At 38.1% G+C, this 17584-nt stretch overlaps 1 protein-coding gene and 1 long non-coding RNA gene across 2 annotated transcripts in view; both read right to left on the bottom strand.

The window, feature by feature from the left end:
• The window catches only part of LOC115410805 (cGMP-dependent protein kinase 1-like), a 119544-nt gene extending 104207 nt beyond the window's left edge, over nucleotides 1–15337 (bottom strand). The window contains 1 exon segment of the mRNA XM_030122624.1: nucleotides 14421–15337. Coding sequence (XP_029978484.1) covers nucleotides 14421–14740 — 320 coding nt within the window. The 5' untranslated portion in view covers nucleotides 14741–15337.
• LOC115410806 (uncharacterized) lies at nucleotides 956–14056 on the bottom strand. The gene is made up of 3 exons (XR_003934143.1): nucleotides 14046–14056; nucleotides 12655–12658; nucleotides 956–1064 (listed from the first exon to the last, which is right to left on the bottom strand). It is a non-coding gene; the product is annotated as an uncharacterized LOC115410806 (long non-coding RNA).
• Nucleotides 15338–17584: the final 2247 nt, after the last annotated feature.

Here is a 17584-nt window from a genome sequence, read left to right as displayed (position 1 = left end):
GAAGCTGCTCTGTGGGCAGTGACAGGTGTGGGGTTTGAATCAGGGTGGGGAATACCTGTCAAACCTGAACAGATGTCCTGAGATGAATCCACAAAGACCAGAAACTGAAGGTTCACACAATGAACACATAATCTTACCTAAGAGTACAGTAATATAAGTTAATTAAGAGTTAATTATCTGTGCCTACAGAATGGAACTATCTTCAAATACATGTACAGACAAGTATCTGCCATTTGCATAGTTTAGGACCCTGACAGTACCACTGAGTCGGCCTCGCTGTGTCTGTTTAAAAGTCTTTGATGACAATAAAAGAAACAGACAAATACAAACAGACAATAGTGTTATAGTCTAGGTATCGCTATCTGGATGAAAGCCTGTCGTGGTCTACATTTGGACCGGAAACCACAAGTTGGGGACCACTGTTTTAAACTAATAACCGTTTAAAGGAAAATATGAAACTGCACGTCCTGTCTGTCACTGATTATTTTCATGAACAGTAATCGAGCTGGCCGATTTGTGGGATGGCATTCTATCCTCTCCTTTGGTAAAGGAAGATCCAGTGTGTCCTAAAGTAGACACTAAAGGAATATTTGTGGCTCCCTTCTTTTGCATTTAGAGAATTCACACAGTTCAAAGTGGATAACAGTCATACAGGGTTATTTTACAGGGTCATGGGACTATTTAAATGCACCCTGTAATGACATTTACTATGTAGCAATGACTTTTTTGCAGTGTTGGTTTTTCATACTTCTCCACTGATGTAAATTTCATTCCATTCTGTTTATATACTGTATTACTATTTACACATGCATGTTGTAAGCTTTGAATGTCGCAAAAATCTTATATTTTAAAAGGGAAGTGGACTCTGTGTGTGTGTCTCAGGCATCACACAAAATCTGGAAAGAGCTGGCTGCTGCAGTTTGGCATATTTATGTATTTTTGGTCAAGGAAGAGACTAGCAAAAATGGCAAGTTGATAGGACCAATATTTTGGGAGATATTAGTAATTTAGGAATACAATAGCCTTACAATCATGTTGCTATGCTCAGAATCATGTTGCCTACACTTAGAATAATGGGGTAACATTACACTCCAGTGGTGACTACTGGACAAATGCAGCAGAGCACGCATGAGTACACAACAAATATCTGTGCTGGGGGACCGGGATGTTGCCCCTCAGTGTTGGGATGTGAATTTTAACACCCCTCAAAAGTCAGGCCTCCCCAGCATAAAAACTACCACATCAGGTCAACATGCTAGTAGAATTTAAAGGTTCAACATATCGCAAACTGTACAAAAAACTTTGGCATTGTTTTTTTGGATGTTACAATTTATTAACTTTTATTTATGTGGTGTTATATCAATATTATTCATTGAAGCATGGAACTGTTTATTTTGAGCACACATACTGTACTGTGTAACAGTCAAATTTATGAAACGTACCTGTAACACGGTGTATACTGTGTCGCCTAGCAGTAACGTCATAGGGCAGCGCCTGTATGTTTTTGCTAGAGTGACGATATGGACATTACGCTGGTCGGACACCTGCTCCGCTCCCTTTTTTTCTTTGCTTCTGAGAACAACAGTGATGGTTAAGTAGTGGCACTATTTTGTTCATGTATGAAATATAGAAGCCGTACAACTGGGCTTGGTATGGTTGGAGTGTTTAATAAACAACGAGCATTTGAAATCCCAGCATTAGTGTGGACGTGAGTTTTTGCCTGCCGTTTTCCTCCACTCTCCATGGTCTCAACCGAGCTGCCCGGACCCAAAACCATTACAACTGTTGAATTCTTTTGGCAGCTCCAAACTGTCAAAATCCACTACAGGCATCTTCTACTTCTTAATTTTGCAGTGATACTTTTACAACTTGTGACAATTAAAATTCTACTTTCAAATGAGCTGAAATGATGCCATTTCTAAATTAACTAAGAAATACTGCAGATGCCAATTTTTCATCTCAATTTGAGAGGGCATTTCTACTTCCAGAAGATAACGTTTCATTGTTCAACTGATATTTTTGACATTTAAAAAAGGCTGTTTCTACAAGGATTGTCTCTATTTGTGGCAATGACATTTCTGGTTACTCTCATAGACTCACTTCAGTCATTTCAATTCTAATCTTTCACCCATGTGCCTCAAGGCTCCTGTAGCCACACTGTTATCTAATAAATTTAGGAACAACATATCTGCAGAGGGTGGGATGTTAAAACCTGTTTAAAGTCTCAGGCAACAAGACAAAGTACAAGGATTAAATGCCATCACTGTGAATCATATAGCTTATCAGTGTTGCTACACTTGTAAACAATGAAGCTATGCTAATGATCACACTACAAAAATAGTATTTGTATAGAAAAAAATCAAAAGTCATAGAGGTGAAAGTGGACCTGGATGTTCGGGATGTTAATTTTGCAAAGAGACCTTTATATTAGTATTGTTAGCAGCAAAAATGTAGGCATTGGTTGGCCTGGACTGGTTGGTCATTGAGTAGAAGACAGTTGAAACGATATGTCAAAAAAATGGCAAGAAAAGTCTATGTTTGGTCGCAAAAATGACAGAGGAAGAATTTAGTTTAATTTGTCCACAATACCTGTTGAACCAGATGTTTTCTCACTGGGAATTTGGGAAGACGCAGCGAACAGTTGCTAAGTCAGCTGATAATTCAAATGAGTTCAATGTTAAATATGCGAGATTTTATACTTTCATTTCTTCTGTGCATTTACTGTTTTGCAAATAAAGGAGAGAAAAAAACATCTCAAGTGAAAGAACAAATAGTTTTTTTTGACAAATTCAGGACATTTTTTTCAATTTTTCTATTCCCCAAAACATTTTCCAAAGCAAAATATGTTGATGGAAATGCACCTACTGTGGGATGGTCATACTAAATTTCTCACACTGCCAGAATTTTGTCCTGGGCTGTGTTTCATCTCATGGCCAGTACAACAGATGGCTTTAAACCACTATCAAAATGTGACGCAGGACAGCCATTTTTAGCCACAACCAAAGATTTACTCAGTTTTGCCAAAGAAAGTCCAAAACTGCAGCGTATTCCTGGCTTTACATGTAAGACAGAAACTGGTACTCGTACTTTTTGGTCACATCTTTAACTGTAAGCAGCAACCGTCCACTGTATTATGTGGAAGAGCATAAATATTCATCTTGGACGTGGAGAATAACCAAAACATAACATTAAAGTTACTTTTGTACTATATTCTTATTTGCACCAGAGCCATTGGAAGACCCTATATGGGGGGAAAAACAGACCTTGTTTAAAACCTGGTGGCTCTGCTTTCACACTACAGAGATTTCCTTGGATGTTCTTATAGTGCATTATCATTGCAACCTCTGGTGTCTGAATGTGTTTAGTGTTTTCTTTCCTGCGGATTTCATCTCCTACTTACAGAGCAAAAAGGTTTTTATCAGTTTAACCCATAAAGACCCAAATATCTAATGTTGACCAAAACATCTACTGATATAAAACGTTTAATACCTGTTGATCCACTGATCCTATCAATACATGTAAATAATTGGTGTACAATACAGCTTATCTTTTCATGGTCATCAGGTATGACCCATTTGGACGTTCAGAAGCTCTGTAGTGAATGTGGAAACACCGCCATCTTCTACAACATTGATTCACCAGTAAAACCCATGGAGTTGGATCAATGACAGTGGATGGAGACATTTGTTTTCATATTCAGTTATTGATACCTTTGCTGAAAAAGTCAGTTTTTCTTCAATCTTCCTCTGTTTCGGATATAATAACCCTCAACTTTAATCTGTGCTTTTATGAACATCAACATGATTAGTAAATTAAATATGAGAAAATAGTTGATTTTCACTGAAAATCTACAAAATACAAAGGATGACATTATAATAAATGGTGATAAATCACATAAGAAAGGTTACATATAGAGAAAAATTCATTTGGGAACTGCCATAAAAGTCACACTGGGTCTTTATAGGCTAATATTATGTCTAAAATGAGACTGGTGCAATACTACTGATGTTAACCCATAAAGACCCCCTGTTACTTTGGTGGCAGTCCCAAAATATTTTTTTCTCTATATTTAACTTTCCTTAAGTGATTTATCACAATTTATTATGACATAATCCTCTCTATTTTGCATGTTTTCAGTGAACATCAGGTATCTTCCTATAGTTAATTTACTGATCATGTGGATGTTCATAAAAGCTCTGATTAAAGTTGAGGGTTATCATATCAAAAACACAGAAAACAGAAGAAAAAATGACTTTATCTGCAAAATATATCATTAACTGAACATAAACCGAGCATCTCCATCCACTGTCGTTGATCCAACTCGATGGGTTTTACTGGTGAATCAGAGTTAAAGAAAATGACGGTGTTTCCATATTCACTACGGAGCCTCTGTACATCCAAATGGGTCATATCTGATGACCATGAACAGATGAAAAACTGCATTTTACACCAATTATTTACATGGATTGATAAAATTAGTGGTTAAGAAGTTATTATACATTTTAGAGCCATAGATGGTTTTGGTCGTCGGTGGCTGTTTGGGTCTTTATTGGTTTAAGTGAAGTTCAAGAGAAAGTCAAGTTATGATTAGATGAATAAGACTGGTTAGTTATAACTGCACTGTAACCTAACGAGTTTGTTTTTATTATTATTTTGTTTGCATCTATTGTTAAGTCTTTTCCCATTTTTCTCTCCAATTGATTCAATACTATATCTTCCACTCATTCTAAAACAGTAAACGGACTGAACTTGTATAGCGCATTTTCTACACCTTCATGGTGCCCAAAGTGCCTTACAACTCCTCACATTCACCCACACACTCATACACCAGCAGGCGGCTGGGCGCTGCCTGACCCTACTGGGAGCAATTTAGGGTTCAGTGTCTTGCCCAAGGACACTTCGACATGTGGGCAGTCGGAGCCAGGATTCGAACCACCCTTTGGTCATTGGACGACCCGCTCTACCAACTGAGCCACAGCCGCCCTAAAAGGTAAAACTAATACATATATTGTCATAACTTCAGCTTCCCTCTGAAGGTCAGAAGCATTTTCACTTAGGTTTTAAGTGTAAAATCCATTCAGATTGCTTAATTCCAAAAATCGTGAGCTTTTTAAAATATTAACATCAGTCACTGCATGTTCTTTGTTTTTCCATATTCATCCATGGTTTGTCTTTGTACTCGGGTTTGTTATTTTTCTCTTTTATCGTGGTCTGAGCGCCTCTTCTTTCCTTGTTACCAGTCACTTTCTACTCTTTTCTTAGCTTCACTGCTTTCTTTCATGTCTGTCTCTTCTTTTATTCGTCTCCTCTGATTTTCTTCCATTTTCTGTCCACACTCCTGATTTACTTCCATTCAGCCTCCTTCGCTGCTGCAAATTCAGCCTCTGTAATCCTGTTCAGTTTTGTTTTTCTTCGCCCATGCTCCATTTGATATCACTCTCTTTCCTCCTCTATGAGTCATGCAGTAATATTACGAAGGCCTGTGTTACCCCCTCCACAGTCCGGTCACAATGCGTCTTCATTGAAGCTGGTTTCCTCCAGAGTCTCATTTACATTTAGATATTGGAGCTGGGCTGAAATATTTCTTCCTCTGCAGACTCACCAAAATAAAATTCTGCTTTAATGGATCCTTGAGGCACTTGTGGAGAAAATAAAACTCTCCGTCTACTCGTGGGTGAACCTTCAGGTGTCGTTTTTTTTTTCTCCTTACAACAGAGTTATCTCTTATTTGACAGTGCTTCCCAGGGCCCTTTATAGCACCGGAAATGTTGACCACTTCGCCTCCAAAGAACCCATAAACCTCATATTCGGGAAATGAGCTGTCGCTGGAGCTTCAAAGTTTTAAACAGTTTTAGAGACGGCTTCAGTAAACTGACTATTTGCCCTCCGGTCCCTGAAAGTTACATGAACAAGTGAGTTGAATACAGCTACAGTATAGACCACATACTGAAGTTCTCTTTAAAGGAATGATATTTTGCTTTTGCTCTTTATAAATGGAATTATGCATTTCCCTGTGGTCTACATAAACTGTAAATGCTATGCTTGAGTCTGAATTCTTCATTAATTCAACTCCACAGGCTCATTTTCAACCCAATTTCTGAGTAATGACACCAGAAAGGTCGTTTTAAGCGCTGGCCCTTTAAATGCACATGAGCCACTTCACTCCCCGCCCCCTCAAGGTTGTTGTCTGTGCTGCTCTGTCCCGTTCAACCAACACCTGAACATTTTAGGTAATCAGCTCGAAGTTTGGACATATTTTCAGTATGGACTACAGCCGCTGCTGCTGACAAACAATTATGTCGTACTCTGAGAAATGTTCGTCGAAAGTCTTGACCTTATACGTGCAAATGATGTGACATAACTAGTTATAGACCTAACAAATTAAGCAGGAATTAAAACAGGTTGTAGAAATCCACTTGATTTTTGCCAAAATGAATACAAAGATAGCTTTGCAGCACCTGGAGGGTTCAAATTCAAACATTATGAACTATTAGGGTCCAAATACACAAATAAATGTACCAAAGATGAATAAAAGTGAGTTTAGCAAACTATGACCTCTTTAAAGCTCTCCATTGCACTTTTAAGTACCATTTAGCAGTGTTGTATAGTAATGAAGGAATAATACTTCACTACTTCGGGAGAATTTGAACTTTACTGAGTATTTTTTTTCCTGTTTACTTTCAATTTTACCTCACTACATTTCCTAACTCAATTGCATACTTCTACTCCAATACATTTTTAATGTACAGTTTTGTTACTTGTTACAAAAAATAAATTAAAGGAAATTTGGTGTTTTCATCGCTGAGATTGTTGGTAACTGCAACAAAGCCAGGAAGCTGATTGGTCTTTGGGCCTATTCGTGTAATGCGCAAGTGCCAACGACGATCCACACTCAACCTGTTTGCAATCTGCTGATGTGAGCAGCAGCGCAATATTCCAAATTCTGAATGCCTTTGGCTGTTATTAACATTTACTTGTACTTTTGCTTTTATTACTTGAGTACATTTAATTGTAGATTACTTGATATATTTAAAGCTGCATATGACTTGCATCACCAATTTTTCATCAGATCTGTAAAACCCAAGTCATAGCCTAAGTATCATGAATCCATAAGTCTTTCTATGATTATGCACCTGAATATCTTCCCTCACCATGAACAATTTCAAAATGTACTCCACCATAAACAATCCATTTGTTTACAAACAGAGCCAGTAGGTCACTCTGGCATTTTTGGAAATTTGTTGCAGTGTGCATTGTGAGAAGCGGAGCTGCAGTAGGAAGAGGCAATGAAGCCATGTTTGTTGCCGCTGCAGCCATAATGTAGGTCAAAGTTCAAATTTTTAAAGAATTTTTTACATCTTTTTTTCCTCCCATTTACTTATGATGGGCAAAATTTCAAATGTCTATGAAACAACAATTTTGTTTCAGTTTACTTCAAACTTGGCACATATATAGAGGCAATTGATATACTGACATCAGTACACACAAAGACATGATGACATCAACTGGATCAGTGCCAAAATAAGCTACAATACATGCAAGGGGTGGGGTTTGTTGTGCCTGGCACCACTTTTTTCAGTATTGTATTTCTTGTGATCTTAACAGAACCCCAACCTCTACACATCCTCTTGACACTTGTAGAAAATCTACTATGTGACTGAAGGTTTAGGTCATAGCTAGGCTAGCAGGTTTATTTTGTTTTGTTTACACTGATTCTTAAGAGTCTGTCAGTAAAGTGTTGAGCAATAAAGTCTTAAGTGTTTGCTTCATTCACTTTAACCTGCCAGAACTTTGTGTAAACTATTTCAATGCAAAGTTATTTAATTTTACAGATTTAATGAGTTTGGGTATATTGAACATGTCCTAGCTTAGGAATCAACAAGTTATATTAAACTGTTGCACTGATTTTCCCACGTTAACTTGTTCTGTGTTTCGTTTTAGTGGATAAAGTACATTTCAGAATATTATAACTCTAGGGATGTGTCTCTCTACTCTGAGGCTTAACAGACTTGTCCACAACAGTGTGACATGATGTCAGCTCATCTACAGCTCAGAATAATAAAACGCTGGCATGGTAATTCAAACTAAAAGAAAGCAGCAATATTAAAATGGACTTTGACTCATATTTCAATGATACAAAGTAGCATCAGGGCCACAGTGAGGATGAAAAATAAGATATTTGAATGTCATAACATTTTCAGACAAAAAAGGTAGAATTTTATAAGAATAAAATCATAATTCTATGATTAAAATATCAGATTTTTATGAGAAGAAAGATACAGTGGTCAAATTTCAAACTAAATCCCAGGGGACTGAATCTGTGAATATGTTTCCAACTTTCCCTATGTCCAAAAGTCTTAACAGAGTATTCTGTGAAACCTATACTAACGCATAATTTAAAGAGATTCTATATAGTCCTCATTTCAACATAAACAACAGAATGCTCCTCTTATATTTTCCCCGTAAAAGTCACACAGTTATTTTCCTGGAAATATTACAATGTCACTATTACAATATATTGACTTTTTTGTTGAGCTATTATAACTTTATTCCTATAATATTATTCATATTTTCTCTAAGTATAAGATTCTTGTTCAACAGTGCGGCCCTAATCTTCCATCGTACAATGTGAACAGTATAAACAGCATATTCATGGTTTTGTCATCTTCGTGTCTTTTGTAAATGTACATATATTCTTCATATTTAGCCTGTATACTGTCCATTATGGAACATACAGTAAGTCAAAGTACATTTAATATTACGGTTTTCTTTTTTAATTAGCATTTTTCATACTATTCTAAAGATTTCTGGATTAGTGCATTTAGTGTTTTGATTTCATGGTGTGTGTTTTCCAATCCCCCTACTTTCCTCCAGCAGCTTTAATGAAGAAAGGACCTGCTTATCTGTTACCTAATTATGGAGCTGACAGACCTTGAGCCTCATCGTGCATCCTCAATGGACTCGCTATGAGACATGCCAGAAGTAACTTAACTAAGCCATCCAATTAGTGCATCATGTCACCCTGTAGTAACATGCAAAACACTACTGTTGTCAAAATATCTCTATAATACACTGCAAATACATAAACTGGTATTAAAACACGACAATCTGCCATCTATAAAAATTGGTACCCGTCTTTGTGTGACTTGTTTTAAGTTATAATGTGATTAGTAGTCATTTAAAGCAAAGCTGAATAAGATTAAGGTTGCATATAATGATGCTCTTACAATATTGCTGAAATATCCAAGGTGGGAAAGTGCAAGTTATCTTTTTGTGACATGTAATGTTCCTAAATTTCATGCTTTGCTGAGGAATTTTATATATAAGTTCATGTGCAGGCTCAAGGGATCTCGGAGTGGAATCATAATGTCTCTGACTGCCTGTAATCTGAGTGACACAAGGTACACCTCCATGTTTTGGAAATACTGGCACAAACAACTATATGTACTTTAATTGCTGACCACTGACTGACATTGTATATTTGTGATTTGTATCTCTGTGGCTTGTGTGTGTGTGTGTGTGTGTGTAGGTGTGTGTGTGTGTGTAGGTGTGTGTGTGTGTGTAGGTGTGTGTGTGTGTGTGTATGTGTGTCTGTGCGTGTATCGTCTACTTTTGGACTTCGAGTCTGCAAATAAAATAAAAGTATTTAATCAAAATACTAATTGAAGGTCTCAACAAGTTAACCTCCCCAAACTACACAGTTAGTAGCATTTAGTAACAGTAGAATAACAAATATGGGTAGAGTCACCCAAAAACCCACAGGCAACATTTACTGCAGAGCTGAGGCCAGAAACATGAATAACTCATTTCGACAGAAAAAAAAATGGGAAAATGCACACTTTGCATCACTTTACTACAAAGGTCTGTGTGTTTTTTGGGTGATAACAAGGATCTGTGGTGACTTAAGTCTCAAAGAAAAGTAAAACGGCACCAACATCACAATGTGTCAGACTTGAAGTGAGAAGAAGGGAACTGAAAACATAGACAAAGAAGCAAGTAAACACTGCAAAAACTCAGAACAAAACTTAAAGTCACTGGGGACGGTCGAGTGAATCCATACAATGACTCACGACTGTGTCCATTTACTTGGATCAGTTCAGTCCAACCACAGAAGTTCCAAACGATGTCACCCACAAACTTTCTGCAACTGTTGCAACCTTAAAATAACACATCCTCCAACAGAGGCTGACAAAAGTCCCACAAATTAGTTAGGGAATGATTTGTAGGAAGGAAAGGGACTGATTGAGCCAAATCTATCTGTGACCCAACAGCCTGAGCTAGAGATACACAGTCGAGTGAATCCCAACTCCTATCTTTTACCCAAGATCCACTCGCACACAGAGATACCGTTACTAACAGGATCTTCTGCAATGTGATGTAATGTTGGGTGTGATGGGACAATTCTGCCTCAAATTACTCTGGTGACTCATACAAACCGGATCGTATCAGTGAGTGATTCAGGAGGATCCAGATCCGTAAATGATCTGAGTTTCCCCTCATTACAAATTACTGCTTTAGCCTTCCATAGCCAGACCTATCTCCATGCTTTAAAGATCGTCTTCAATTTGCTATTTTGTTTTTTTTGGGGGGTTGGAGGGGTGGAAGTTATCAAATTGGGTTAGAGTTGCATCACTGCCACCTAGTGGACTGGAGTCACTACAGTCTAAATCAATGTCATTTCTCCCATTGTGAATGTCTGCTTAGTGAGACATCGAGTGGTAAAGTTCACTCTGGTGTCTAGTTTCATGTCAAAATGGTGCAAGTTCGTTTTTGTTTGTTTTTTTGTTTTTTTCTACACTGGCCCAACCTGAACATTTTATGATACAGCTGATCAGTTCAACTCAGCTCAGTTTGATTCATGGGGTAATGGACATTACTTTTATCAGGCTGTCATTCAACAGTTCAGGTAGTATGGTACTACATGAAATACTGCTTTTTCTAAACTTAAACACCTTGATAATGATGGCGATGGTTATAAAAAAAGCTCATGTAATAAATTCATTGTGTTTGCTGCTACTGTTCAACAGGTAAAGTATATCATGTAACATCTCCACTTTAAAAGACCTAAAAGCTATTGTGTCTAGTGCACTTAAATCCTACTATAATGGACGTTTCTGTGTCCGGCGCATGTTTGTCCAATGTGTGTGTGTCTGATTGATGTCCCGATGTTGCAGCACAGGAGGGCGTATTGGTGCAATGCTGCTGTTGCACCACGGGAGGGCGCTATCGTACAATGGCACTACGGGTACAATGCCTCTAGTTATATTAATGCTTCCAATGACAGAGATACTCTTTATTCCTAACATTTACTCAATGCAAGAGTGATTTTTATATTCTTACTAATACTTTAACAGCTATTTCATTAGACATGACAAAGCATATACAATACAGTGTGAATGAAATGCCCCATTAGAAACAATTTGATCTTTTTCAACTCCTCATGATCCAACACTACTCCTCAACATCGCTTACAACTAATGATTTTCTGCTCCTGTAATAACTACATATTACAGTGGTGGGTGAAAATGCACATTAATGCACATTTTCTTTTGCTGACTTTAATTGAATTCTATAAAAATCTGCAGTACTCTTACAGAGGGAAACATTCCTATTGTTACCACCAGTGGGGGAAAAAAAGCGCCCTGCAGCAGAACCAGGCCCTGAGGTTGGTGACTTTGTTTCCAGGATGAAATATGACAGTCAGGATGACAGACAGTTTCAAAATAAAAGCCCACTCTGAGCAGCAGCAGGTATGTCAGTGCTGAGTCTCAGCTGATCATTAACTCGTCTGCGGTGACGAGCTGAAAATGCTTATGAAGCGTTACTGCAGACAGCAGGAGAGCTGGTGGGTGTTCGCAGCCCACACACACACTCTACTGTAAGACTTTTATTTTAGGTTTTAAAACGCACACACATGCACACAAAGACACACACCGACACACAGACTCGGGCAAACTTCAGGACACTGACAGCGATAAGCTGTGGGACGGTAAATGAAACCCTGTCAGCTGCTGAGAGCTCGGAGACGAGTGTGTGTATGTGTGCGTGTGGGCGAACCTCGGATTAAAAACACACTGGTTGTTATTGCCGGCATGGAGAGACAGACAAAAGCACATTATATTACACTGAGCTCAGGGAAATAGATGCTGGTGCACTTACAAAACATTCAAAAGTGATTTTCTACAAAGAAAAAAATAGATAGAACTGTAATGTGTCATCAGAGTGGGTAGAAAACAGAATGAATTGAACTAGAAATGTAAACCAGCTCAAATTAGTTCCACAGAAATGAAAGAGAAAATATTAAAAAAATCAGTGTGTAAACATATTCATTACCTTCAACCAGGGATAAAGGTTTGGATGAGTGTAAGGTGATGTTTGTTAAAGTTAGAAGCAGATAAAAAGATATACTGATGTAATGACTGATCAATACTTTTCAATCATTTGATCAGTCGTGGCCAAAATTTTTGGCTGTGACATACATCAACTCTGCATAAAGGCGAATTATTGGCCAATAAAACTCTTTTAAACTCATAAAATGGTTATAATTGTTCTTCAATACTTCAGAAACACTTGGAAAAAACTGAAAAAGAACTGAAGCAACAAAATTTGTTTCTGGTCATTGCTAAAAATTATGGCCTCGACTGTGCTTTAAACGAAACTAGAAAAGAATATCAGCTAAAGGGCAGGTTCACCCAAACACCAAAACACATACGGCTGTGCAATATGACCAAATATATAAGATTTTTGTATTATGGATCACTTATTTGGCTTCATCACTAATATAAATTTATAGTTATGATGCATTGCTTAATTTTTCCTCATATTTTACATATTTATGCAATGACACTTGCTTTACTGCTACAGTTTAATCTTAAAAGCATTTCATGGTTGCAGCTTGTATCCATTTACCATATAAATTTTTGTTTTTTCCTACAATAATTCTTCAGGTAAAGCTTTATCATGGAACACTACCACATTCAAAAACCTAAAACTTTTTGGTCTTTTATACTTATATTAATGCTTCCAACAACAAAGAAATCCTTAACTTTATCTAATGTAACAGCCTCTTTTATATTCTTACTAATGTTTTAACAGGTATTTCATTAGAAGTGAAATGCCAAAACATGTACGAGTCAGTGCAAATGAAACGCACCATTAGATACATTTAGATCCTTTTCTACTCCTCACATGATCCCACATTAATCCTCGACATTATCTACAACCAATGATTTTCTAATTAAAGATGCAAGACATAATGGCTTTGGAGTCATATGGAATCCTCTTGGAGAAATGGCTCACTTCCCTGAATAATAATAATAATTAAAATGGATTGGATTTCTATAGCACATTTCAAGGCACCTAAAGCATAATTATTTTGTGAAAACTGGTGATTCCACAACAATCAGATAATGACACTGAGAAGCAACAGTCTGAGGTGGTGTTGAGCTAAACATACATATCTTATATAATCTCTTGTGGTATCAGGGAACTGACATGATTGGTTAAAAGGAACACGTGTGATTGAAGCTTTAGCTCATGAGCCCCAGGTTAACAGTTATGTTTTCATCCAATGTGAAACAAGTCAGACTGGAATCATTGTTTAGTTCTAAATACCTTTACTACAACTACTACTTCTTTCGTTTGCCTTTTGACTGCTAGATTCCTAGCATCAGAAATTACATATTGTACCTTTAAAGAGATCATATACAGTTGCGGAAAAAATTATTAGACCATCAACAGTTATCAAAAGCAGTGGTAATCCAATCATGTACTAACTCCTGTGTGTATCATGTGACTAAAGCAGACAAAAGAAAACATGGAATGCCTAAAAGCACTTTCTTAGACAGTGCAGTGACATAGCTATTGATGTAAGAACTGAAGTGATTTTGGTTATCAAGAAAACCATGAAAAATGGCTAGATATAAGCTCTTAAATTAAACTCTTATGAACTTATTTTTTGCTATCATTATATTTGTCTACCCAAATGTACCTGAAGAAAATAAGGGGTGGTCTAATAATTTTTTCTGCAACTGCATATATAACACATTTAAGTTCACAGGAAATTTTGTGATTTTTATCCGTATATGAGGTTTTAGTCTTATCACACAGCTTTAAAAAAAAAAACAAACAAACAAAAAAAAAAACTATCATATGTGCATTGGGTGAATGTACCCCAGGGGTGTTCAATCCTGGTCCTCAAGGGCCAGTATCCTGCATGTTTTAGATGTTTCCCTCTTTCAGCACACCTGACGGTCATTATCAGTCTTCTGCAGAGCTTGATGAAAGGCTTATCCTTTGAATCAGGTGTGGTGGAAGAAGGACACATCTAAAACATGCAGGATGCTGGCCCTTGAGAACCAGGACTGGACACCCCTGATGTACCCTTTAAATGCTGTAACTTAAGAACAGACTGGACATACTCTGGGCTCTTGGGGTAGAAGGGCAGGGTCACGTGGCTCAGGTCAGTGATGTCACAGGCGGTGGGTTCGGCAGAGATGGCCTGCCTCTTGCTGCGGTGCTGGTCTGGCTGCAGGGCCAGGCTCTGCTGATGGGCTTGGACCTGCTGGGCTGTGGCGGGCCGGATGACGGACCGGTACTTGTCCAGTTCGTTCTGCAGTCTCTGGATCAGCTCATCCTTCTGATCTAACTCTAGCTCCAGCTCGTCAATCAGGGCGTCACGCTGCCGCAGCTCCTCGATTTTCTCCTGCAGGGCATACTGAAGGTCCCGCAAGGTCCCCATTGGTCCTCTGAGGAGTTCTGAAGAATTCCTGGGTTTTGCGGACTTCCTGTTTGATCCCCAGGTTCCCCCTTTGCCTTGACAGTCTGGATCCTACTGTCAAGTTATGGGGGATCGTCAGAGTGTGCAGGATCCCTACATCAAGATCTTTAAAGCTCCTCTTCTGTCATGTTATAAAACAGTTTCATGGACAAACAATTTGAGTCCAGTAAAGTTCTTCCACCAAAAAGTTCAGCGGCCTCAGTAATGATTCGTCAGATTGGCAGTCTATCCTGAAAAATGTATTACCTGCTGTGATCTCCTTTCAGTTACTGGTTTTCTGCTACTAAAAAGTCCACCCTCAATGTGTGTTCCACATCATGCCATTAAATGCTTCTATCTAGTCCCTGATTGGCTCCAAACCTGTTATAATGTCACAAGTCCTGCTGGTAGATCCACCCCTGAATTCAGAGCACAGAGAAACAGAAATGAATGTGACAAAAATATCAAACTGTGTCTGCACTGATGTTGTTCTGCACAGTGAAAGTCAACAAACCTTGAAAAATACAATCAATTTTAAAGGCATTTGACTTTTCCTTCTTCCATCTTGTCAGGGCTAATTAGTAGAAACTCATCAATAAGCCTCTTGAATTTGCATGTTTCCTTATAAATTGCTCGGAGTCATAAAACACTGTTTTTGCTCAGAGTCTGGCAGAGTTCACAGGGTTCCACCAGGATCTTTAACACCTCTTAGAGCATCTCAAAAACATATGCGTCCAGAAGGTTCTTTTTAATTTCCTGTTACTGTTACTCCTGTGGTTTTGGGTCTTTCTAAAGCAGAAATATGACTCGACTGTCTCTGGGTTCTGACTCTTTCACAGATTGTGCTGCATTTCAGAGATTTACCCTATGCTCAGGGATTCCTCCAGGTTCCTCTCCTACAGTCTCGGTTCTCATTAGTCCTTTAGTGCTTCTCTGAACTTCCCTAGAGACTTAAATGTCACTGAAGTCCTTCGCAGGTGTTTTGGGGGAGCATTAAAACAGATGCCGACAGAACATTTCATCACCTGGACTAGGCTCCAACAGCGACTGATGGATGATATCAGGCTCCTCAACTGGAATTTATGAATTTAAGAGGAAAAAAACAGCTCAAAATATGTAGAAATATACACACTTCTACCTACATGTTTGTGACTGATAAGATTTTCAGTTGCAGATTTTAGGATTTCTGAATTAAACTTTGTTTTGTTCAGTCCAACTGGCATCTAGTTTCTTTAAGGTTCTTAATTTCTATTGATAAATAATTTTAAAGTAATATCATCTGATTGTTCATCATCATGTTTTTCTGATGTTCTTTGAAAATCCAAAAGTTGACTCAAAAGTTTCCTCTTGATTTTTTTTTTTTTTTTTTTGTAAAGATGTTCTCACAGCCTCTCAAGCTTTCCAAAGGTATTTTTCCAAGTTTCTCCAGAATCAGCAGTACACTTCTTGAAGCTTCTACTATGTTTCTGAAGTAAAATCTGAGAAAGAAAAACACAGGGTTTGAGGCTCAAACAGGAGAACTGGTCAAATTCACATAGAGTGTGATCAGTACTGACTGAAAACTCAAGGACTTGGAGTTCTTAGAAAGAAATAGTCACTTTTCACCTTGAGGGTTTTCTCCACAACTGTTCCCTTGAGGAGTATCTCATACAGCATCCACTCCTTCTGCGGAATCTAGAGTATCTTGTTTTTCTGAATAATAACTGGAAAAAGTCTCCAAAACTCTGGAGAATGAGTCACTGTTTATACTCCTGTTTATGATTCAGATGGAAAAATGTAAAACACATCAAATACTCCAACAGGTTCACATCAGTCTCAGGGGAATGTTTGACAGAAAAGTGGTGAAGTAAAGCAGAAAGCGGATGTTTGCTTATTCATCCACAACTTTCAAGGTGTTCAGAAGTGGTTTTAGTACATCCAACATGCGGGAGTGTTGAAGCGCATATTCCTACAAAGTGCAGAAGAATCCAAGTGAGAGGAGCTGTCAAACATTTAACAACATGAACATCCTGTGGATCTGAATCAGTAAAGCGCAGTGCGTAGTGGAGAAAAGTAGACAAGGTGTGATAATAAAAAAAAAAAAAAAATCCACAAAGCAGCCAAGTGAGGAGGAAAAGTGTTGAGTAATCGGCGAAGACGCACGAAGAGAGGCTGATCAGAGCTGCGGGAATCCCAACAATTTCATGGATTTTACGGCATGGTCCTCAAATGGGGAGATCGAGTGGATGAAAACGCCAAACATTGCGCACAGAAACGAACGGAGATGAAACCCAGGTCCGGATCACACGTGCGTCGTGGCTCGTGAGTTTAAGGATGCAAAGTGAATTCTCCGGCGGAGGAAATTATGGAATAAAAATGTGCAGATCCTGTTTGGGAGATGGACGAAAATGACTCTGGGAGTCCGGAGGGGATGTGGACCTGTGGATCTGGTCCGGTTTAATCACCTTCATTAGTTTAATTAGTTTAACGCGGAGCTGCAGGAGGTTTAACGGGGGAGGAAACGGAGAGCACGAGTCAGCCGGTGCGTCCAAAAGTTGGTCTGCCTCAACTCCTCCTCTTCCTCCTCCTCCTCAATCTATCTATCTATCTATCTATCTATCTATCTATCTATCTATCTATCTATCTATCTATCTATCTATCTATCTATCTATCTATCTATCTAAACCTTTCATGCATGAATTATAAGAACTTTGATCAATATTTTTTTCTTGAGTGATATTATTTCTCTTTAAGCCTGTGAAAATAACAAACAATGCAACTCATGTTTTTTTTAACCTATTTTTCATGGAGTTACAAAAATGTCCATGCAACTGGATACCATAAGAT

This window comes from Sphaeramia orbicularis, chromosome 19 (genome assembly GCF_902148855.1).
Source record: "Sphaeramia orbicularis chromosome 19, fSphaOr1.1, whole genome shotgun sequence".
Classification (NCBI taxonomy): Eukaryota; Metazoa; Chordata; class Actinopteri; order Kurtiformes; family Apogonidae; genus Sphaeramia; species Sphaeramia orbicularis.
This window is presented reverse-complemented; position numbering and strand designations above follow the sequence as displayed.